We start from the raw sequence: 24,319 nt of genomic DNA on the forward strand, positions 1-24,319 counted from the left end.
CAGGAAGAAATAGAAAATATGAACTGAGCAATCACAAGTAATGAAATTGAAACTGTGATTAAAAATCTTCCAACAAACAAAAGTCCAGGACCAGATGGCTTCACAGGTGAATTCTATCAAACATTTAGAGAACAGCTAACACCCATCCTTCTCAAACTCTTCCAAAAAACTGCAGAGGAAGGAACACTTCCAAACTCATTCTATGAGGCCACCATCACCCTGATACCAAAACCAGACAAAGATACTACAAAAAAAGAAAGTTACAGACCAACATCACTGATGAATATAGATGCAAAAATCCTCAACAAAATACTAGCAAACAGAATCCAACAACACATTAAAAGGATCATACACCATGATCAAGTGGGATTTATCCCAGGGATGCAAGGATTCTTCAATATATGCAAATCAATCAATGTGATACACCATATTAACAAACTGAAGAAGAAAAACCATATGATCATCTCAATAGATGCAGAAAAAGCTTTTGACAAAATTCAACGCCCATTTATGATAAAAACTCTCCAGAAAGTGGGCAGAGAGGGAACCTACCTCAACATAATAAAGGCCATATATGACAAACCCACAGCAAACATCATTCTCAATGGTGAAAAACTGAAAGCATTTCCTCTAAGATCAGGAACGAGACAAGGATGTCCACTCTCACCACTATTATTCAACATAGTTTTGGAAATCCTAGCCACGGCAATCAGAGAACAAAAAGAAATAAAAGGAATACAAATTGGAAAAGAAGAAGTAAAACTGTCACTGTTTGCAGATGAAATGATACTATACAGAGAACCCTAAAGATGCCACCAGAAAACTACTAGAGCTAATCAACGAATTTGGTAAAGTTGCAGGATACAAAATTAATGCACAGAAATCTCTTGCATTCCTATATACTAACAACGAAAGATCAGAAAAAGAATTAAGGAAACAACCCCAATTCACCATTGCAACAAAAAGAATAAAATACCTAGGAATAAACCTACCTAAGAAGGTAAAAGACCTGTATGCAGAAAACTATAAGACACTGATGACAGAAATCAAAGATGACACAAACAGATGGAGAGATATACCATGTTCTTGGATTGGAAGAATCAATATTGTGAAAATGACTATACTACCCAAAGCAATCTACAGATTCAATGTAATCCCTATCAAATTACCAGTGGCATTTTTTACAGAACTAGAACAAAAAATCTTAAAGTTTGTATGGAGACACAGAAGACCCCAAATAGCCAAAGCAATTTTGAGGGAAAAAAACAGAGCTGGAGGAATCAGACTCCCTGACTTCAGACTATACTACAAAGCTACAGTAATCCAGACAATATGGTACTGGCACAAAAACAGAAATATAGATCAATGGAACAGGATAGAAAGCCCAGAGATAAACCCACGCACCTATGGTCAACTAATCTATGACAAAGGAGGCAAGGATATACAATGGAGAAAAGACAGTCTCTTCAATAAGTGGTGCTGGGAAAACTGGACAGCTACATGGAAAAGAATGAAACTAGAACACTCCCTAACACCATACACAAAAATAAACTCAAAATGGATTAGAGACCTAAATGTAAGACTGGACAATATAAAACATAGGAACATAGGAAGAACACTCTTGGACATAAATCACAGCAAGATCTTTTTTGATCCACCTCCTAGAGTCATGGAAATAAAAATAAAAATAAACAAATGGGACCTAATGAAACTTAAAAGCTTTTGCAAAGGAAAGGAAACTACAAACAAGACGAAAAGACCACTCTCAGAATGGCAGAAAATATTTGCAAACGAATCAACAGACAAAGGATTAACCTCCAAAATATATAAACAGCTCATGCAGCTCAATCTTCAAAAAACAAACAACCCAATCAGAAAATGGGCAGAAGACCTAAATAGACATTTCTCCAGAGAAGACATACAGATGGCCAAGAAGCACATGAAAAGCTGCTCAACATCACTAATTATTAGAGAAATGCAAATCAAAACTACAATGAGGTATCGCCTCACACCAGTTAGAATGGGCATCATCAGAAAATCTACAAACAACAAATGCTGGAGAGGCTGTGGAGAAAAGGGAACCCTCTTGCACTGTTGGTGGGAATGTAAATTGATACAGCCACTATGGAGAACAGTATGGAGGTTCCTTAAAAAACTAAAAATAGAATTACCATAGGACCCAGCAATCCCACTACTGGGCATATACCCAGAGAAAACCATAATTCAAAAAGACACATGCACCCCAATGTTCATTGCAGCACTATTTACAATAGCCAGGACATGGAAGCAACCTAAATGCCCATCGACAGATGAATGGATAAAGAAGATGTGGTACATATATATAATGGAATATTACTCAGCCAAAAAAGGAGCGAAATTGTGTCATTTGTAGAGACATGGATGGATCTAGAGACTGTCATACAGAGTGAAGTAGGTCAGAAAAACAAATATCGTATATTAACGCATATATGTGGAACTTAGAAAAATGGTACAGATGAACCAGGTTGCAGGGCAGAAATAGAGACACAGATGTAGAGAACAAACGTATGGACACCAAGGGGGGAAAGTGACGGGGGCAGGGGGTGGTGGTGGGATGAACTGGGAGATTGGGATTGACATGTATACACTAATATGTATAAAATAGATAACTAATAAGAACCTGCTGTATAAAAAATAAATAAAATAAAATTCAAAAAAAAAGAAAACATACAGATGGCAAATAAGCACGTGAAAAGATGCTCCACATCATATGTCATCAGGGAGATGCAAGGTAAAACAACAACGAGACACCACTCCACACCTATTAGCATGGCCAAAACCCAGAGCACTGACAACACGAAAGGCTGGTGAGGATGTGGAGCAACAGGAACTCTCCTCATTTCTGGCAGGAACGCAAAAATGGTGCAGCCACTTTGGAAGACATTTTGGTGCTTTCTTAAAAAACTAAACATAGTTTTACCAGACAATCCAGCAATCACACTCCTTGGTATTTATCCAAAGGAAAACTTATGTTCACACAAAAACCTGCACAGAGATGCGTATAGCAGCTTTCTTCATAATTGCCAAATGGAAGCAACCAAAAGATGTCCTTCAGTCCTTCAGTGATGAATAAATAAACTATGGTGCATTCAGACAATGGAATATTATTCAAGGCCCAAAAGAAATGAGCTATCAAGCCATGAAAAAAATATGGAGAAACCTTAAATGCATATTACTAAGTCAAAGAGGCCAACCTGAAGAGGATTTCAACTATAGGACATTCTGGAAAAGGCAAAACTATGGAGAAAGTAAAAAGATCAGTGGTGCCAGGGCCTGGGGAAGGGGAGGGAGGGATAAATACGGGGGTGGGGGTGCACAGAGGATTTTTAGGGCAGTGGAACGATTCTGTGTGTTGCTATTATGGTGGATTCATGTCATTTTACATTTGTCCAAACCCACAGAACGTACACTACCCAGAATGACGCTGATGTAAACTGTGGGCTTTAAGTGATTATGACATGTCGGCGTAGGTTCATCATTTGTAACAAACGTCCACACTCTGGGGATGTTGATGCTGGGAGAGGCTGTGCATCTGGGGGGGTGCAGGGGGCATATGGGAAATCTCTGTACCTTCCTATCAATGTTGCTGTGAACTTTAAACTGCTCTAAAAAATTGTCTTAAAAAAAAAAAAGAATCTTGTAGCTTCTATTCTAGGCATTTGAGCACAAGTCTTTTTTTCCCCTCAGACTAAAGCACAAATCCAAAACAAAAATCCCCTATTTTTCCTGCCAAATTTACACGGAAAGTAGAGGAAAGTGCCCTGAGCTCCATGTTTATCCCTTGGCACATCTGGCTCGGTTTCCAGCGCCTCTAAGAGCCTCGTAAGAGGGTCTCCCATGAAAACAGGCAGTGGTCCCTCCAACGTAGCGGCCAGTGACTGCTAGAGGCCTTGGACTACAATTCTGGGTGGCGTGGTGGGGGCATGGGGGGGGCGGAGAAGGGACGCGTCAGCAGGAGGGGCTGAAGCCCGCCTTTCTCAGCAGCCCTGGAGCCATCGTCCTCATTTTACAGAAGAGAACGATGGTCAGGGTTAGGACCTGAGCCAGGAACGTCTGGCTCTCAGATGAGGTTTCGCCCACAGCAGAATATCTGCCACCAGATTTTGGTGGTTCCTGGATCAGATCTTTGCAAACAAGAAAATAAACCAGCCAAACCTATTATCCGTTTTCAGGGGTCCTGGGAGCCTCTGTTCCCAGCTCAGTCCCTGGGGGCCCTGGGGTCACAGGGGCCCTCCCTGCAGCCCCGGGGCGGCTGTGTCGGCAGAGGCTGCTGGCCAGTTTCCATCCTTCCTTTTTCCTTTCAGCTTCACTGGGCCCTGTGGCCACCAGGTCAGGACAGCACCACCAGCCCGTTCGCATGCGTGTGACGATGGGACAGAGGGCCACGGGCCGCGTTTCCACAGGGAAGCCACCTTCCCCTGCTGGGTGGGGACCGGAGCCTCCTGGGATGAGGTGGAGGTCACGTGCAGCTCCAGTGCCCAGCAGATGCTGGTGGGAGAGCCCCATGGTCCAGCCCTGTGGCAGCGGCCCAAATGCAGCATTCTTACGCCATCGTGGACAGGAGACGCTCTGCCAGAAGCTGGACAGCAGCCCAGGTCCCCATGCTCAGGGGCTCCTTTGCCACCGGCGCAGTCTGTCTGTGCTGCTGCTGGGGCTGAAACAACAGATGTTCATCCTTGGCAGCTCTGGAGCCAGACGCGTGGGGTCCAGGCAGAATCGGTGTCTGCTGAGGACCTGCTCCTGGTTCATGGACACACCTTCTCACTGTGTCCTCACATGGCGAAGGGGCGGGGGAGCTCTGCGGTCCGCTGTTACAGGGACACTAATCCCATCACGAGGGCTCCATCCTCATGACCTCGTTGCCCCCAGAGGCCTCCCGGCCCCGACACACTGGGCGTTAGGATTCAGCATGTGAATTTGGGGGACATGACATTCAGCCGGTAGCATTCTGCACCCTGCCGCCACCAGTTCATGTCCTTCTCCCTGCATTCCATCCAACAGCCCCCAAAGTCTAAATCACTTCAGCATCACCTCCAGAGTCTAAGGCCTGACATCATCCGAGGCAGGCCGGGGGCGGGTGGTGGGGGACTCCAGGCCGAGTCATCGGAGGCAAAGTCCCTCCAGCTGTGAGCCTGTGACCAGACGGTGCCACGCTTCCACACACCACGGTGGGCCAGGGGTCCCACAGAGGAGAACCAAGGAGAGACAGCCCACTGCACTGGTTCCGTTTGTTTCTCCCGGGAACCTTAACTGACAGAGCTCGGAAGCAGCAAAGCTCTCACCCCAGCTCCAGGCTGGCAAACTCGACGTGTGTGTCTGTGCCCACACGCAGCAGAAGCTCTGTAACCAGCTTCCGATGCTGTTGCCAAATGTCTTAGTGAATTCAATACTTGAAGTCCCAATCATGAAATCCATAACTAATTATGTGGGTCTTGATTTAATCATATGAGCTTAAAGGAAAAAATCGACTCGCAAGCCAAACACCAGCCTCCGTGGAAAGGAAGTGCTGGCTCTGAGCGCAGCCTGCGTGAGGACGTGCTGTTCCCCCCAGGCCGGTTCGCAGCCCGTCCCGACGCCGCCAGGCTCAGCACTGTCTCCAGGCAACGACGGCCACCACCGCATGAAGGAATCTGCAAGCTGTTTGCTGAAACAAAGGCTTCTGTCCCATCCTCCCAGCGGTTCCGAAGGCCTGTCCTCAGCATCTGATCGCTGGGCAGGCGCCATGGGGTGACGTCAAGCACGGGGAGGGCCCCGATGGCACAACCTGTCCCCGTGGTCACCTAACCACGTCCGACACAGCCTCAGGAGGATGGATCATCCTGCAGCAATCGTGGGCTCTGGGTTGGCCTGGTGCCCAGGCCCTGGGCCTGCGTGTTGCTTAACAGGGGGTGGGGTGGGGAGGGGAGGGCTGGAGAAACGCTCTGTCTCCTTCACAGAGCCCCCAGCACCCTAGGAGTGAGGCCCGAGGCCCACTGGAGACCCCTGAGGCAGCGGGTCGGGGAGCTCGCCTCCCCTCTGGCTTGGGGCTCCCACAGCGACTTGCAGGTAGGGCCGGGTCAGCCCTGGAGCTGGAGCCGCCTTGCCGTCCACAGGAGCTAGGGGGCATCCCTTTAGCACTGGCCCCCTGCCTCACCTCACTGGGTCGGGGGGCACAGACCCCTCCTGCTCCCTCCAAGCGCCTGGCATTAATACTTCTGCTCGCGTGCCAAGGGGAGACGGTCCAGCCCGGTAATGAGACGAGGGACATCTCGGGGTGGTGACCGCTGTGATCGTTTCTCCCAGGAACCAGGCAGTGCGTTGGCTCAGAATGTACTCTTGGGGTCAGAGAATTCAGGGTAACTTTCTGTGGCCACGGTGTTCAGGGGTTTGGTATTACTAATCTTCATCTCTGCAGACAAGGATGGACTGTTGAGCAGACAGCCCTGAGGCCTGGTCATGAGACCCGCTGGATGCCAGGGAGGCTTTCCTTCCTGCATGGATGGTCCCGCCATGGACCAGACACTGGGGACTGAGCCCACTCCAGCGGGGACCTCCCGGGACAGGACGGAGCGGGTCCCGTGTGCACGCCCCCAATCCCTGCCCCTGGGTCCTGCAGGCGGAGGCAAGAGCAGCCATAGCCCCAGAAGTCTCACTCAGCTGGGGGGACGCCGGTGCAGCAGTGGGGGGGGGCACGTGGCCCCTGGTCCTGCTTTGTGCTCCTGACCCAGTAAACACCCGAGACGCCACAGCAATGCTCCTAAGAGCTGCTGCCGACACACAGCGAACGCTGTGCTAAGATAACTCAGGGTTGGCGTGCGTTCCACGGGGCTTCCGGGTGGCGGTCTCCTTCCCTCCCGCTGGCCAGCTCCTCGCCCTGCAAACACCTGTCTTCATCTCCAAAGCAAAACCACCGTCCGGGCCTGGAGATTCTGCATGGACAAGTCTGATGTCACCTGGGGTTTCGAACCCTCGGAAGCCCTCAGACAGGGGTGGGATCCTTATGTCTGCTGGGTCTGAGATTATGAACACGACACGGGAGGTTGAGGACAGCCGTCCACGAGGGCAGAGCTGAGCGCTGGAGGGGCTCCTGGCTGAGACCTCAGAGCAGGAGGGAGACAGCTCCTTGGGCAGCGCCGGCCTGGCCCCGACCGGGGCGGGGACCGGGGGACATGCAGCAGGAGTCTCGCCCTCGAGTGTTTTCATGACGGTGGTCGGCCACGTAATGCCTGGAAGACGCCCACTTCCTGGTCCTCGGGCCCACGGCTGCGTCGCCTCCGATGGCATAAGGGGCTGTGGAGGGCGGGATGACAGCGAGGCCGGAGCCGGGAGCGTCCTGGTTACGGGGCCAGTGTCAGCACAGGGTCCTTACAGCCCATCACGAGGAGGGGACGGTGGTGGGAGAGGAGAACCAGGTGACGTGCTGGGAGGATAGAGGAGGGGCCGAGGGCCGAGGGAAGGGGACGGGTCCCCCAGAGCCTCCGTAGGAACCAGCCCTGGACGTGAGGCCCGGGTCCCACCAGGACCTCGAGGGCGAGTCGTGCCGTTTCATGAGGCAGTTTGTGGGGGTTTATTTCACGGCAGCAGGGGACACACGCGGTCCACGTCGGAGCCGGGGCCATCAAGGCCCCACCGTGAACAAGGAGCAGGCCTAACTGCTCACCGTGTCGCCTTCAGAACGGCAGGAGCCAGAGGAGGGGCCGTGAGGGTCCCGCGGGTCCCACCCCAAGGCCGAGCCCAGCCCTGGGCTGCCCCGCAGACGCTCCTGGGGACCCGGCCCCACCCGTGCGCCGACCTGGACACTGAGTGGCCATGGAGTCGGGGAGGTGGCTCGCCCGGCCCCCCCCCCCCCCCCCGCACCCTGACGGGGACGCAGGAGGCAGCAAGGAGTCCCAGTGTGGCTGTGGGCCCTGCGGCCTTTCCTGCAGCAGCCATGCCGGGGCTGCTCGGCCCGGGGCTGCCCTGCTCTCGCTAAGCGTGGGGGGGAGCGTCCTGGGCCCCCCCTGGCCGAGGGTCCTCGGGGCCTCCTGAGTCGGTCGGACGCACCGGAGCCCCAGCTGCTTTGACTTGGGACAGCCTGCGCCCTGCGGATCACTGCGCCCGCCCGGCCCGCCCACACTCCGACTCCACGGATCTGGTGGCTCTAAGTGCCTCATATGAGTGGAATCAGACAGGATTTGTCCTACTGAACTGTCAGTTGGCTTGTTTCATTTGGCAAAACGTCCTCAAGATTCGTCCCGCGGGTGTTCTTTTACCATCCTTCTTCCTATAAGCCGTGGAAAGCGGAGACCTAGCTCTCACTCAGTTACAATGCGTGAGAGCAAATTCTGGACAGAGCCACCACCGGGCACAGGGGCTTCCAGGGCACCGAGGAGACACAGGGGCAGCGCGGGACAGCGAGAGCCTGGATTCTAGGGGAGGGCGGACCGCAAGGATGCCCACCCACAAGCACAGGGCGCCTGCGCGGCCTCGGGAGCACGGGGGCTTTGCCCAGCTCTGCCAGCCACCCTGGGGCTCAGGCCACGGCGCCGGCCAGGGGGACCTGGGCGTCTGGCTGCAGAGTCTGTCCTGGGGCCAAGACAGAAGGCGAAGGGAGCTGGGCCCTGTGCCCAAAGGCCGCGCCCCGGCCACCCTGGAGCCGGCGGCTGGGATTTCTGCGCAGTGGGGGCCTCCTTCCAGCCCGGGGTGGGCCCGGCCACTCAAGGGGCATTTCATGGATCGGCAGCACGAATCAACTTTCCTCTGAGTCCCTGAATAATGGAGGATAATAATCTTTTTTCTCCCTCGATGCTTTTCTGCACCAACACACAAAAATAACCACCAATGCCAATGCTGCCAGAGATGACAAGAGATGTCACCAGACAGACTGATGAAAAGGGAGCCGCACCAGCTCGCCCCTGCTTCTTCACGACACTCCCTGCTCCCCCAAGATCGTTTTCCAGGAGGGAATTGGGTGCGTTTAACTGGAGTGCCAACTAGAATGTGGGTGCGTTGGGGAAGCGTCCCTGCCTGTCACTGGTGGAGGATGAGGACCTCAGGCCCACGGAGCTGTCGGTGCTGTGCCTCTCAGAGGATGCTTTCTGGAGCCTTCAAGAGAAGACCTGAAATCTCACAAAGAAATTATGTAGCCACTTAATTAAAATCAGAGATCACATAGAGATAATACTTCAGCCTTGTGACTTTCAAGCTAAATTCTACTGGAGGGCTTCCCTGGTGGCACACTGGTTAAGAATCCGCCTGCCAGTGCAGGGGACACGGGTTCAATCCCTGGTCCGGGAAGAAACCACATGCCGCGGAGCAACTAAGCCTGTGCGCCACAACTACTGAGCCTGCGCTCTAGAGCCCGTGCTCCGCTACAAGAGAAGCCACCGCAATGAGAAGCCCGCGCACCAAAACAAAGAGTAGCCCCTGCTCGCGGCAACTACAGAAAGCCCGTGTGCAGCAACAAAGACCCAATACAGCCAAGAAATAAGTAAATAAAATAAAATAAAAATTTCTACTGGAAAAACCCCAACAAACAAGAAAATAATGAAGGATTCCAAGTTATTCCCTTCTCTGCCCTCCATCCCTGATGCCTCGTGCCTGGAAACTTCTGTGGTCAGGGCGTCAAGGGTGCAGCTGCAGGGGACAGCAGGGAGGCTCCCTGCAAAAGTAAACACAGAATCACCACAGAAGCCAGCTAGTGCACCCCCGGGATAAACCCCAAAGAACCGAGGGCAGGGACTCGCCAGATGTTTGTGCTATGTCCACAGCAGCGTTATTCCCAACAGCAGAAGGAGGGAGCAACCCAAGTGTCCACAGACGGATGATGGATGAACAAAGTGAGGCGACACATACAAGGGAGTGTTACTCAGCCCCCGAACAGGAAGGGGTCTGACACCTGCTGCATCACGGATGAACCCGGAGGATACTGTGCTCAGTGAAACAGACAGTCACAGAAAGATGCTGCCTGTGTGATTCCACTTAAATGAGTCCCTGAAGCAGCTGAATTCACAGAGGCAGAAGGTACAGGCTGGGTCCCAGGGGCTGGGGAGTTAGTGTTTAATGGGGACAAAGTTTCAGTTTGGGAAGATGAAAGATTTCTAGGGACGGAGGGGTGGTGATGGTCGCACACCATTGTGAACGTACTTAACGCCACTGAACTGCACATAAAAACGGCTAAGACGGTGAATTTTATGGGTTTTTTTTACCACACACACAGCTGATGACACATAAAACTTTTTCCTTCCTGTGGCAGTGACAACACCTACTATTATTTGGCACCTACTGTGTGCACCGGGCCGGGGCTTCGTAAACGCCCCTCACAAGCACATGGACACACCCACCACGTGCTCACCAACACTGGGATCCTTACTTCCTAATTTGATGACTGATGTGGTGAGACAGCATCTGGGTGGTGTGAGGCAGTGTTTCTGGAAATGGGGAAGAGGTGGGTGACGGATGTGAATGGTGGGTGACGTGGGGACCAGATGACGCCTAGAGGATTCTCAGCTCGACCTCCGGTGATGCTGTCATTAGTTGACACAGCCCTAACTTCTGTTCCCTGACTCCTGTGTAAATGATTTCCTTCCTCGGATTGTATGGAGTTACTGCTACTAAGAAAGTCCAGACATGTCGAGTGTCTTTACAAGCAGAATCCCCGACTGGAGCCTGGTTAAGACAACTGGAAACGACAGCTCAGGAATCAGACACCCGAACAATGAAGGAAGCCAAACCAATTTCCTAAAATTTACTTTTAAATGTAATCTGCAGTCAGGATCACCAGGCTCTTGGTCAAGACCGCTCACAGCTGATGTTCCAGGAGAACCGAGCTCTGCGTCTCTGAATAACGAGCTGACGGCAGCGGGCGAGCTCAGGCACTACCCCAGACTGCGGAGGGGCTCTCTCTGAGAGGCTGACATGAGCTCTGCCCTGCTCTGCCTGGGGCCGGGGGTTCAAGTCCGAGCCTCTGCCACCCCTGGAAGCTGGAGCTGGGGAGGTTAAGGCAGGACGCCCCTGCCACCCCGTGAGAAGACACAGGCAGCGCTTTGAGGGCAACACGCAGCCACACCCTTCAAATACTGCAGCACCTCCTCTCGCCTAAGCCCGATCCGGACGACACCCACTCGGGCCTTCCCCGAGTGTTTCCGAGACACTCCGTAGTGTGCGCATCGGGGGACATCCTGACCCCAGGATGACACTTCTGCCCGCAGCCTCACGGGACAACAGAGGGGGCAGGAAGTCTACCGTCTGCTCAGAAACGAGCCCCAGCACCTCCACAAAGCCGGCCCTGGGTGTGCCAGGGCTGGGCGCCTGGAAGAACTCAGAGGTCCTGCCCCTGTGGTCCAGGGGACTTGGGTTTAGAGCACAGCACTCTCTAGACTGGGCGTTTTAACTCCAAGTTGCCCAAGCCTCAAGGCCTGGCCGTCAGAGAGGTTCAGTGAGAAGGCCCGCTGGCCCGGCAGCCTTGCCGAGTTCTTGAAATTGGCTGGAATTTGGAGCCTCTGCTGGCAGCGCAGTGGGCGGCCTGACGGGGCAGCCGCGCCAGGGGCTCACTCCCGGCGAACCTGCCCAGGGCGGGTGCAGGGGGCGTCCAGGGCCTGCAGTTTCAGCGACCAATGGGGTCGCGGTGCCTAAGACCACCACCCAGCGGGCGCCCCACGGCCCAGCTGCCGCCGCCCCTCCCCCCCTCGCCCCCACCCCGGTTCCGTCCCAGCCGCCCCCAGCCCTGCCCGGCCCAGGCGCCCCGGCCCCGCGCTCACCCTCTCCTCCTCGGCGCGGATGTCGGGCATGGTGCTGAGGCAGAGGCCGACCGCCGTGACGGCCACGAAGGCCACGGACACGCAGGCGAAGAGCTTGCCGGCCGGGCCCGAGCGCGGGTCGTCCAGCACGTCGCGCAGGCGCCGCCGGCCGCGCGCCAGCCGCCCGCCGCCGGGCCCAGGGCCGCAGGCCGGGCTGCCGGGGCCCCCGCGCTCCGCCGGGCCCGCGCGCGCCTCGGCGGCCTCCTCCTCGCGGCGGCGCAGGCGGCGCAGGCAGCAGCGCTCCAGGCGCGCCTCGTCGATGCCCCAGTAGGCCAGCTCGTCGCGGAAGGCCAGGGCGCACGCGCCGCGCAGCAGCCGCAGCTTCCCGGCGCGCAGCAGCGCCACGATGGCGCGGAAGGCGCACGGGCTGCGGTCGAAGAAGAACTCGTCGCGGCTCACGTCGTAGTCGTCGCACACGCGCAGCAGCTCGTCGTGGCCGCGGCAGGCGCGGAGGCGCTCGAGGCGCGCCAGGGGACAGCGGGCCAGCGCGGCCCAGGCCAGGCGCACCCTGCAGCCGCCCACGTTGATGATGACGTGCCGGGCTCGGGCCCCGCCACCGCCATCGCCGCCGCCGCCGCCAACCGGGGGCTCGGGGCCCGTGGGCTCCGCGGGCCCGGGGAGCAGGGCCATGGCCCCGTGCGCCGCTCCAGGGTCCGGAGGCTGGGCCTGCGAAGGAAGGGAGCGCGCGTTAGGCCGCAGACCGACCGGCAGCTCGGGGACACCCCCGCCCACGCACGACCTTGGGGCTTGGGGAGCGAACCAAACTAAGGGCTCCGTCGGCCCGGCCGCTCGGTTCTTCTCTCCTGCATCCCTGACGCCTGCAGGTGGTCCCAGGAGCCCGCCCCTCAGCTTTCCAGCAGGCCCCGCTTACGAGGGACCCGCCTTAATTTCTTGCCTGGAGACTGGGGACGCGGCCAACGCGGGGCAGCACGAGGGAGGAGGGCGGGCCGCCCTGGAGATGCTGCCTCAGGAGATGATGGCAAGGCCAGACCTGGGGGGTTTCCGGCTGGTTAACAAGTGGGGGCCAGGGGAGGGGGCTGCTACGGATGTATTGATCCTTAAGAAGCGTCAGCCAAACTGCCAGAACAGCCTGTGGACGCTGTTTGGATTCGGATTAGAGGGAACCAACTATAAAAAGACATCTAAGAGTAAATAACAAAATCCCAGCACTATCTATGATTTTAAAGCCTTTTTAAAGGCATGAGACTAGTACTGCACTCGTGAAAAACAGGGGGTTTCGGCCCCTTAGAGGTCCGCAGTGAGGTATTCACGTGAAATGAGGTCTGGATCTTCATTAAGCAAATGTTTCTCAAGTGGTGTGCAGACAAAACACTTCACCTGCTGCTGGAGCCCGGTGATGAGAACACTGGGGCCATTATATTTTCTTTCTGCTTTTACGTACATTTACAAGTGTCCCTAATAAAAACGGGTTTGGTTTGCTTTTTAAAAGCTTCCAGATAATTCTGCTGCACAGCTGGGTTTGGGAGGCACTGATATAGAGAAACTCACGATGCTTCGGTTGCCTTGATTCTCTAAACCAGAGGTTCTTTATTTGTTGTCCATGGGAATTCTTCAGGGATCTATGAGCCTTCTAGAATTAGATGCAAACTTGTGTGTGTACACATTTTTCTAATAGAGGATCCTCAGATTCTCAAAGGGATCTGTGGCCCCAAAGCTTAATGAAGCTCACAGCTCCAAACATATAAGGGAGGGAAATATCTTTGTAGTGTGGGAATTGCTAGCCCGGATCCCCTTTAAAATATTTTGAACATGGGTCACCCACACTAGCTGGTGGGCATGTGCACTTTGGCATTCGTTGTCGGATGCCTTCTTAAGAATGCTTGGGCAAAGGTAAGATTCCAGGTGAGTTTCTTATATGAATGATTACTTGTTCTATTCTTTGACCAGGGTTCAAGAAACTCACAAAAGAAATCATTTTCTTCTTCTTAATGAGTATCTCATCATAGCTTGTGCATAGACCAGCAACCAAAATTCCTAAATGTGTTGGTTTACTCAGCACTTGTTAAAAGGACGTGTCACAAAATATGTTACTGAGACAAAATCATTTTTGTCCTGAATGTGGACGTTTAAAGTTTTGTGGCGTGTTTACCCACAATTGCATCTGACATTCCTTCCTCTGCCCAGTGCTGGGTCACCCCTTAATGTCTATGTATCTGTTTTGGAAACAGGGTCCCCGACTCAGGAACCACATCAAAAAGGGTCCATAAGTAACACTGACGACTCTGTCCTTTGCAGAGGCTCCTGTGGGTTCTTTTCCACACCGCTGGAGGGCGGTTCTGTTCCTCCTCCAAATCCCGCTCAGGCTGGCCCCCCTTGACTTGTTAACACAGTGGGGTCAGCGCTTTGGCACCAGGCACTTCTCTGCACTGTGGCAACAGTGACAGAGCAGAGAAAACAGGCAAATACCAATCCGGGGACATAAACTCCAAAGGTCCCATTTACCAGGGAGTATATCTTAGACATCGGCTAGGCAGTAATCTGGAGGGGAGGGGCACGGTTCCAGTTTTGTTCTCAAGGTGTAGGCTGAGGGCCAACAGCACCAAAATTATCAAGGGAACCTGCAAAAAAAAAAGTATATTCCTGGCTCTACACTTAAAATTCTGAGTGATTGGATAACTGCATAGTAAGGACCCCCAAATATCCCCCCATTAAAGCAATGAGAAAACCGGTAAAAACCATCAGAATCAACTTTTTTTTGGAACTCTGGACGCTAACCAAAGGGTAGCAGCAGCCAGGGGGACACTTGAGTAAAAACAGCTGAATCTTGGTAACTACAGTGAGCTCTTAGCATTTTAACCTGCTTCCCAGCTCAGCGTTCGCCTTGAAGATGACAGCCTGCGTTCCTGGTACCACGACTGCTACTGGAAGAGGAGTGGACCCGACTCAGGAGGAACCATAACTATTTGGACCCTTCTGGTGGCTCCCCCGAAAGACCCGTCAGAAGGCTTGCCTGTACCTCCCCGAACTCGGGACTCTCCCAGGGCTAAAGTGGCCACCCGGGCAGTTTGTGGAAATCACTTACACGAAAATGTTTGCCGAGGCAATGGATGAACATTATTGTTGGGGCAAAAAATAGACTAAGCAGAAAGCTTGGGAGAAGAGGCTGGGGAATGAGATGCTTTGGAAATGCTCCAACAAACTGCTCGAAATCTAGAATGCTGCTCACGTGCCTGGGGCCATGTGCATGCTCAGGAAAGACCTGAGAAGGCCCTACACTCTCCCCCTGCCCCGACCCCAGCTGACCTGCAGCTCTGCACAAGCAGGAGGTGAAGGGGGAGGCAAGGGACAGGCCTGCTGGGTGTTGAGGGTGCCCTGACACACAGAGCCCATCTGCAAAGACTGGTTTGTTTTTGTCTTTGTTCCAGGCATTTGAGAATCTCTGTCCAGTCACTTGCTGACCATTAAGCTAATGGGACCGAGATATCAGTGGCCACACAAGACAAAAACATACAGACTTTGCCTAATTTGTCCAGAAAAGTCACTCAAACAAACAACAGCAATTACAACAAACCCTGCGGAGGGGAAGAATCTGATTAGAAGAACACAGGAGTAAATCTTCTTTACCTTGGAGTAGGCAATGGTTTCTGAAATACAACAGAAGCATAAACAACGAAAGAAAAATAAATAAACTGGACTTTGTCATACTTAAACTCTTTTGTGCATTAAAGGACATTATCAAGAGAATGAAATGATAGCTCATGGGATGAGAAAAAATTTACAAATCATATATCTGATAAGGGTCTAGTGTCCAGAATATATAAAGAGCTCCTACAACTCAAAAACAAAAAGACAAACAACCCAATTAAAACATGGGCAAAGGATTTGAAGGACTTCTCCAAAAAAGATACAAAAATGGCTAATAGACACTTGAAAAGATGCTCAGTGTGATTGGTCATCAGGAAAACGCTAATCAAAACGACTTGGTACCACTTTACGTCCGTTAGCTTGGTTGCGACCAAACAAATGGAAAAAGGAGGGTCAGCGAGGGTGTGGAGAAGTCAGGACCCCCGTACGCTGCTGGTGGGAATGTGAAATAGTGCAGCTGCTGTGGAGAACAGTTGGGCAATTCCTCAAAAAGTTAAACATAGACTTAGCATGGGATCCAGCAATGTTACTCCAAGAGAAATGAAAGCCTAGGTTCACGCAAAAACGTGTACGTGAATATTCACAGCAGCATTATTTACAATAGCCAACATGTGGGAACAACCCAACTGCCCATCAGCTGACCAATGGATAAGCAAATGTGCTCCATCTACATACTGGGACACAATCAACCACAAAAAGGAATGAAGTGCTGACACAGGACACAGCACGGATGGACGTTGAAAACATGGTGTAAGTGGAAGAGGCCGGACAGAAAGGAAATGTCCAGAGCAGGCAAATCTGCAGAGACAGAAGGTAGGTTAGTGGTTGCCAGGGGCTGGGGGCTGCGGGGTGGGGGAGTGTCCGATTAATGGTTACAGGGTTTCTTTTTGTGGTCATGAGGATGCTCTGGCATTAGGTAGTGGCGAGAGTTAAAATACTAAAAACACTGAATTGTACACATTAAAATGGACATTATCATTTCAATTAAAAAAAATGGACATCCGGTTCTGTGCATGTCAATGAGCAGGTGTAGTGCACTAAAGCCCGAGAACCACTGCTTCAACTGCCAAAATCAAGACCTTTCATTGTTGTTAAGGATTTGATGCTCTAACCACTGCCAGGCAAACCTACCACCAGGGCGACTCACGAAGCGTAAAGCGGGGGGCACCCAAGGAGTGTTCAGCATGCAGCCCGGATGCCCACTGACCCTGAGATTTGGGAGGGGGAGAAAACCAAATAGAAGGGGTCGTGGGGAGAGAGCCAGCGTGCCTGCCCAGTCACTGCAGGATTCGAAGGCGAAGGCGCTCAGGGCTCAGCTGTGTTGCTGATGCCTCGGGGTCGGCGTTTCATGCAGCAAATGTCAGTAACATCTGCTGGTGCTGGACACGCGATGCTGGAGCTCACGGCGGGGGGAGCCGGGGGGAGTCAGGGGCGCGAGGACGACCGGCGCTTCCAACACCGCGAGGCTGGCTCTGCGCACAGGAGAGGCTGCCCCGAGGGTTTTGCAGGCTCGCTGGCCGGGCAGGAGGTTGGGGAAATCTGAGGAGGTCATGCTGAGGAGGAAGATCCTACTTTCCTCAAACGCAGTCAGTTGTTTAGGTCGTGGAAACTTGTTGCAGAGATCACCCAAGCTGCTGCTTCTCACGGAGGACCCAGGGACAGCGGCTCGGAGTTCCACATCAAGGATGCGAGCGGCTCACAGCCGACCTTCTTCCCAGGCAGCTCGGAGGGGGGCTCAGCATCTGCCCTGGAGGCAGGCGGGGTCCTCACGGGAGGCGCTCCACTCTCTGAAGCCACGCGAGGCCACCGGGAAGGATGGAGCCTCCAGGTCAGGCTCACAAGTTTCTGGGCTGAGGCCGAGGTGTGCCCGAGGGAAAGTGCCACGTGACCTCACGTCCTTTTCCCGTAACTGTCAGAACCAGAGCTGACGGCAGCTTCCGCCTGGAATACCGTGAGGGGCAGAGACAAGTGTGGAGCGGGAAAGCCCACCTTGCCTGCGCTAGGCTGGGGCCCTCCACGTCTTCCTGTCCCCGTGGAGCCACGTGACGAATCTGTAGCACAGGTTAATCAACTCCTTTTGTAGCCACATCAAATGTGTGCTCCGAATTCTTTGTAGGTAGGGATGACTGATCATTAAAATAACTGGGTAATCAGCCAGATCCTACAACTTTCCTGTAAAGGGTTTTCTTCCCCGGAATATACATTTACAAATATAAACATAACTTATATGTTACTAAGTGTTTTTAAGTCAGGTTCTCTCTTAAGAGACTGACAGTCACTGCTGAGAGCCCTGAAGTGCGTCCCTATCTGCTGTGTGGGGTATAAGAGGCATTCAAGTGCCGTGGATTTGATGAAAAAGACCGACAGCTCGATAGAAAAAATGGGCAAATTGTCACAGAGTTTACAGTAAAGGGAAAACACAGACTTTAAATATATGAAAAGATGCTCCAGTTCATTTCTTTTTTTTTTTTAATTTATTAATTTATTTGGCTGCCTTGGGTGTTAGTTGCGGCACGCAGGATCTTTCGTTTTGGAAGAGGGCTTTGTTGTGGCGCATGGGCTCTCTAGTTGTGGCACGCGGGTTTTCTCTCTCTCTAGTTGTGGCGCACGGGTTTTCTCTCTCTCTAGTTGAGGAGCGCAGGCTCAGTAGTTGCGGTGCGTGGGCGTAGTTGCTCCACGGCATGTGGGATCTTAGTTCCCCGACCAGGGATCGAACCCGCGTCCCCTGCATTGGAAGACGGATTCTTAACCCCTGGACCACCAGGGAAGTCCCTCCAGTTCATTTCTAATAGCAAAAATAAACATCTCAAATTACCACGTTGTGAGGTGGGAAGGTTTGATGACACACTTTATTGCCAAGGATGTGGGGTCTCTCGGACGTGTTCATTTCTGATAGATAGTAAACTGGTAAACCATCATGACAGGAGGTGGAGGGTTTGAACTAATCCTACAGGAAGCACTGATGTTTGTCCCTACACCCTAGTGAAAGGGTAAACTAGAAAAAAATCTGCCTATGGGATAGGAGGATTACAAGATTTCTCTGCCTGGCTCTACAAGAATATGTGTCAAAAAGCCTACCTGCACAATGGATTTGAGGTTGAAACTTTTTGTCTCTGAAACTCAAAGCTAAGAAATTATCTCCCGTGAAAGGTGGTCCCAGGTTGGCAATATCCTGGAGACACACATAATCAACTGGGGTGACTCTGCCCCCGGGACACCTGGCAAGGCCCGGGACATTTTTGGTTGTCGTGACTGGGTGTGACTGGCATTGGTGGGAAGGAGCCAGGGGTGCCATGAAACCCTACAGCACATGTGCAGGACACCCCAGAACAAGGGCAGACCCAGCCCAATGCCATCAGCACCCCTGGTCTAGAGGGACCACTCGCCACTCAAGCCTCATAGCTTCCCGCTGATGAAGCCTCAACTGAGATGAATTTACAAACCGAAATTATAAAATACGCAGGGCAAAATCCCACCCGAGCAAACACCAGCAGACACAGGAATAACAGGATCAGGCTCCTGGGAACTTGAGATGATAGGATTATCAAAAATCTTTACAGACATCAAAGAAGGAATTAAAACCCCAGAGGAAGAAAGACATTATCACAAAGTCCAGGAGGATCTGAATAAGAAAGACAGTTTTCAGAGGTGAACAGATGAGACTGAAAGTAGAGTCTGTCAGGTTAGGGTCAGGGTGAGGTCAGGTTGGGGTTAGGGTGAGGTCAGGCTGAGGTCAAGTTGGGTCAGGCTGAGGTCAGGTTGGGTCAGGCTGGGTCAGGTTGAGATCAGGTTGGGTCAGGTTAAGGTCAGGTTCAGTCAGGTTGAGGTCAGGTTGGGTCAGGTCGGGTCAGGTTAGGTCAGGTTGAGGTCAGGTTGAGGTCAGGTTGGGTCAGGTTGAGGTCAGGTTGGGTCAGCTTGAGGTCAGGTTGGGTCAGGTGGAGGCATTCTCTCCCAGGAACCCTCCAAAAGGGGTCAATGGAAGACAGACATCACAGAGAAGGACACATAAAGCAAGCAAAGGAGAAAGGAAAATGATCAATTCTGTTTACTAGGAATCCCAGAAGAAGAGGTGAAAATAAACCAAGTCACGAAAATGTGGTGAAGATGGAAGACATCCAGCTGCAAAGGCTCAGTGACCAACAGGATGAGGAGATTCCATGCCTGGCGCTTTACAGGGAGACCTGGGGGCTTTAGTCCTCAAAAGGAATGTGTGCTGTGGGACTTGGCTTCGTAGCTACTCTGGGGAAAGACGCCACCGTGTCCGGCACAGCCTCCCTCCCGCTCCCTCAGCTCAAAGCCCCGTGACACTGTAACAGGGGCTGGACACACTCAGCCGTCACCGCAGAAAGGGCCAGGGGTCTGGTCCACTGCCTCCAAGGCAGCCGTGGCCAGAGGAGAGGGAGGCGTCTGCCCATCACGCTGTGCGCCCATCGGGTCCTGCCCCGGCTGGCACCCCCGTATTCCGTCCCTGGGTCCCTGGAGCTGCGGGCAGGAAGGGGGCCGGTTAGGGATGCGTCTCCTGGGGGGCCTACAAGGGAGCGCGGCAGAGGGGCGTGTGTGAATGAAAATGAAAAGGGGGAAAACCACACATGATTAGGAAGGGGTTCTCAAATACCAGAAGGTCAACCCACAGCGGAGGAAATATTTATTCTGTAGCTGAATTTACCAATTTAGGCTTAAAAACATGAACTGGAACAGACTAAAACCTCTTTAGCAGAGATAAAGTTTTGGGTGTCACCAAGCGAGGTATTCTCCAGGAGAGATTTCTTTCCTTGTACAAAACAAACAGCTTCTTACTTGGAGAAGGTGACCTTTACAATGAGACCCCTGGCTGTACCTGGGACGAGGGATCCATGCTGTTGGGCACCCTGCACCCCCCTGTGGCCCCCACGTCCCCAGCCTGTGCACACGCTGGTGGACTCCCAGCTGTCAGCACCTGTCTCTTTGCTGGACTCCCTCTGCCTGCCTGCCCAGCACAGGCCACAGATGCTTGAGCCTTCGTGCTCCCCGGTGGGGTAGGGGGTGGGGCGTGGGGGTGGGGGTGGGGCGTGGGGGTGGGGTAGGGAGGGTGGGGCGTGGGGGTGGGGCGTGGAGGTGGTGGGTGGGACGTGGGGGTGGGGCATGGGGGGTGGGGTGGGGGTGGGGAGGGGGTGGGGTAGGGAGTGGGGCGTGGGGTTGGGGAGGGGGGACCAGGCACCCCGAGGGCACAGGAGGCCTCAGATGCATCCAAAAGGTGGGCGTTTCATCTCAGCTTAAAAGCCAGTGGCTTTAGGATCTAAAACATTATTTCACACTGTAAATGTTGCCAGATAGTTAATCCAGTGATTAAAGGCTTTGATAAACTGTTCCCTGCCTCAGTTCTGGTTCGGAATCTTCACAAGTTCAGTTCACATGCCACCTCCTCCCTCACCTCTTCTCACCGTCAGCCGCCCGGTGGTTTGTGGGAAAAGGGGGCTGTGACCCGGTCCTTCCATAAAGACCATTCCAGCCTCTCGGCTGGTCTCTGCTTCCAGGTACCTGCTTTGCTTTACAGCTGAAACGCTTAACCTCTGAGCTGACACAGGTTCACGAGAACGAACACATAAAACAGGCCATGTGACAGTATGGAAAAAGGGATCTAAATAAGAAACGCTTTTCTCCAACCAACCAACTAGCAGATGACTGCGGCTGGGCTAGTTTAAAATAAAAATGCATCTAGGGGCTTCCATGGTGGCGCAGTGGTTGAGAATCTGCCTGCCGATGCGGGGGACACGGGTTCGAGCCCTGGGCCAGGAAGATCCCACATGCCACGGAGCAACTCGGCCCGTGAGCCACAACTACTGAGCCTGCGCGTCTGGAGCCTGTGCTCCGCAACAAGAGAGGCCGCGATGGTGGGAGGCCCGCGCACCGCGATGAGGAGTGGCCCCCCGCTTGCCGCAGCTGGAGAAAGCCCTCGCACAGAAACGAAGACCCAACACAGCCAAAAATAAATAAATAAATTAATTAATTAAAAAAAAAATGCATCTAACCTCCTGACGATAAAGAGAGCACAGGTTAATATTTGGCGAGCCACTGCATTTTTTGTTTTTCAATTCTTATTGTCCTACCAAGGCAACCATCAGATGAATTAAGATAAAAATCATCTATGGGTTAAAAACAAAGATCCAAAGGCAAAGAACTAATTTTAAATAAAACATGATTCTTAGGAAATTTCAGCCTTAAAGATAAGTACTATTAGGATCATTCCTATAATTTCTTTCCAATTGTTAAACTCCAGTGTGTTCAACTATTTTGTTTTGAAATGCATTTATTTTCTATATGTCAAAGTTACACACATTACAAAAGGCTTCTAAAGTGTGTATATGAACAGAACTCAAAACTTGCTGATTAGATTGATCTAATTTTTAGCCATGTTGTTCACAGAAAGATGGATGATTATTTTTCAGTTATGATTTATGAGAACCACATATAATCTCCAAATCTGTAAGACACATAGACATTTGGTAACTAATAACTCTTATTCACAAAGCATGATGTATATATACAGCAGAGCTACATATAATGGCCCCGAAGATTTTTTTTAAATTAAACTTTCAATTTTGAGCTTGTAGAGATCCTTTTACCCAATTTGTCCAGTGGTAGCATCTCGCAAAACCGCAGGGTGCAGACACTGACACAGTCCAGACACAGAGCATCCATCAACACCAGGGCCACCCCAACCCACCTCCAGCCCTCCCAGCCCCACCCCCAAACCTAACCCGGCCACCACTGGTCTGTTCTCTGTCCCTGTACTCCTGTCATCCTGAGAATGGTGTATAAAAGGACCCACACTGTTATGTAACGTTTGAGGACTGTCTCGTTTCACTCAGCATAATTCTCTGAAGATTCACCGGGTTGTTGCTGTATCAACAGTTCACTCCACGAGCTCTCCTGGTGTAGATGCTCACAGCTCTTTAACCGCCCACGAGGTGAAGGACAGCTGGGTTACTTCTAGGATTTGGCTGTTATGAGCAAAGCTGCTATAAACATTTCCATAAGGGTTTTTTCCCCTCTCTGGGTTAAATAGCCAGTGGAGCAAAAGTTTTTACTTTTGATAAAGTCTAATTTACATTTCTTTTTTTCCTCACTGTGCTTTTGGTATCAAGAATGATGTGCATGATCCAACATCCCGAAGATTTTCTACTGTTATTTTTCTAAAGTTAATAGTTTTACATTTTACGTTTAAGTCGGACTTAATTTGACTTACGTCTAAGTCTGACTTAATTTGACTTAATTTTTGTATAAGGTGTGGGACTTAGGTGCTCAGCAGGAAAATACGTCTACACCATCTTCCCAGAAGTGGAAGTCCCCAAAGATTTTGAAAGCAAGCTATAAAATGTTCGCTAATCTTGTGACTTATAATGAGTCATTTTAAAGAAATTCTGCTGGCTCTGGAAACAAGTTACAATAAAATAAAACCAATGTAATTTTTCCTCTAAAAATTTTACCAAATTTACTTAAATGATATGTATCGAGCATCTAGTGTGTCTTCATGTTCTAGCTGCTCAGTATCTTACAAATTTTTTGGAAGCTGTGTCTAAATATAAATATGTAAACAGATGTTTTAGGTGTCCATTGACTTTGATTTCTAAACAAATATTTTTTCTAAAATTATTCTTAGAATAGCAGTCACTGAAAGTGGCTCTGGTCTCCCCAGGATGACTCAGAATTTGAAGAGCAATCTTCACCTACATTCCACCCAGTTCTGAGGGAACATCCGGCCTTGGTTCCAGCAGCCCGTGACACCCGCCGCCCACCTTGTACCGGTACCCGGTGGCAGTAATGTGCCAGTTCTCAGTCAAACCCCTCTGTTCAACCTCTGCCTTTTGGGGATTTGAAATCAATAAGCCTAGACTGGGTTAATTTACCTCTAAGTGTTTATTAAGCTCAGATAGTTCTACTGAATAAATAGGAAAGAAATATCTGATCTGCTCAGAGTGTGGACGTGAACACGCCCAGCATAGCTTGTAGGTTCGTACAGCTAAACGCTTTCTCTTTCTACTGCAATCGCACTTCACCACCTGGGACCACTTCTTCCCACTGAAGAACCGTTTCTCACCAGAAGCGGCTCATTTCTGATGGGAGCAGGCCAGGTCCAACGTGAGATCAGACACCGTGTTCCAGAAAGCAAAGCAGAGCTCCAGTGTGAAAGGGCATGTGTCAAAGGTCGAGGGTGGCACAGAAGGGCTCCGTCAGGCAGACTTTGAAAGTCTAAATACATAGTGACTGGACTTAAAACACGAGTGAGTAAAGCCCTTGAGTCTATGGTACATACAGTCTACACAGTGACAAAGAGAGGAAGAAAGAGAAAAAACACTCACCGTCGGAAAACAAGACATCCGCACGGTGCTGGCTACCAGGTCATCGAGAGGGGGGCGGGCTTCACGACAGGTGCGAACCATGTTCACCCCTAATCCCGTAGCCGAACTTGGCGCCAAGGGTCTGGGCTGTGGTGAAGGTGCAGCGGTCAGAGTCTCCAGCAGCCGTCCGGCTCTGCCCTGGGCAAGGACGAGCTCCAACAGGTGTCCAGACCCAAGTCCCTGCGTCCGGAGGATACGGGAAGAGGGAGAGACAACTGGCCTGGGGTCTTCAGAGTCAATGACCAGGGAAAATAAAAGGTGGGAGGGATGTTCTAGAATGTGGGGTAAAAGAGATCAAGAGACATAACCAAATGAAGTGCATAAACCTTGATTAGATTTTACCCAAAAAACCTACAAAACACAGTTTTGGGACAACTGGGAAAATCTGAATTTGGACCTGATATATTCATTATTGTTAACTTTCTTAGGTGTTACAGTGGAATTTGGTTACAGAAGAGAATGACCTTATTTTTAGTAGATGCATGCTTAACTATTCAGGGATAATTGTCTTGGTTTCTGTAAACTACTTCCAAATGGTTC

General features: G+C 51.7%; 1 protein-coding gene across 1 annotated transcript in view; it reads right to left on the reverse strand.

The window, feature by feature from the left end:
* Nucleotides 1-24,319, reverse strand: part of KCNG2 (potassium voltage-gated channel modifier subfamily G member 2) — a 47,095-nt gene that overhangs the window by 18,912 nt on the left and 3,864 nt on the right. Inside the window, exons 3-4 of the mRNA XM_061170019.1 lie at nt 23,741-23,959; nt 11,757-12,461 (exon numbers count right to left, since the gene is read on the reverse strand). Of these exons, the coding sequence (XP_061026002.1) occupies nt 11,757-12,461; nt 23,741-23,959 (924 nt within the window). The remainder of the gene's footprint in view (nt 1-11,756; nt 12,462-23,740; nt 23,960-24,319) is intronic.

This window comes from Eubalaena glacialis, chromosome 15 (genome assembly GCF_028564815.1).
Source record: "Eubalaena glacialis isolate mEubGla1 chromosome 15, mEubGla1.1.hap2.+ XY, whole genome shotgun sequence".
Classification (NCBI taxonomy): domain Eukaryota; kingdom Metazoa; phylum Chordata; class Mammalia; order Artiodactyla; family Balaenidae; genus Eubalaena; species Eubalaena glacialis.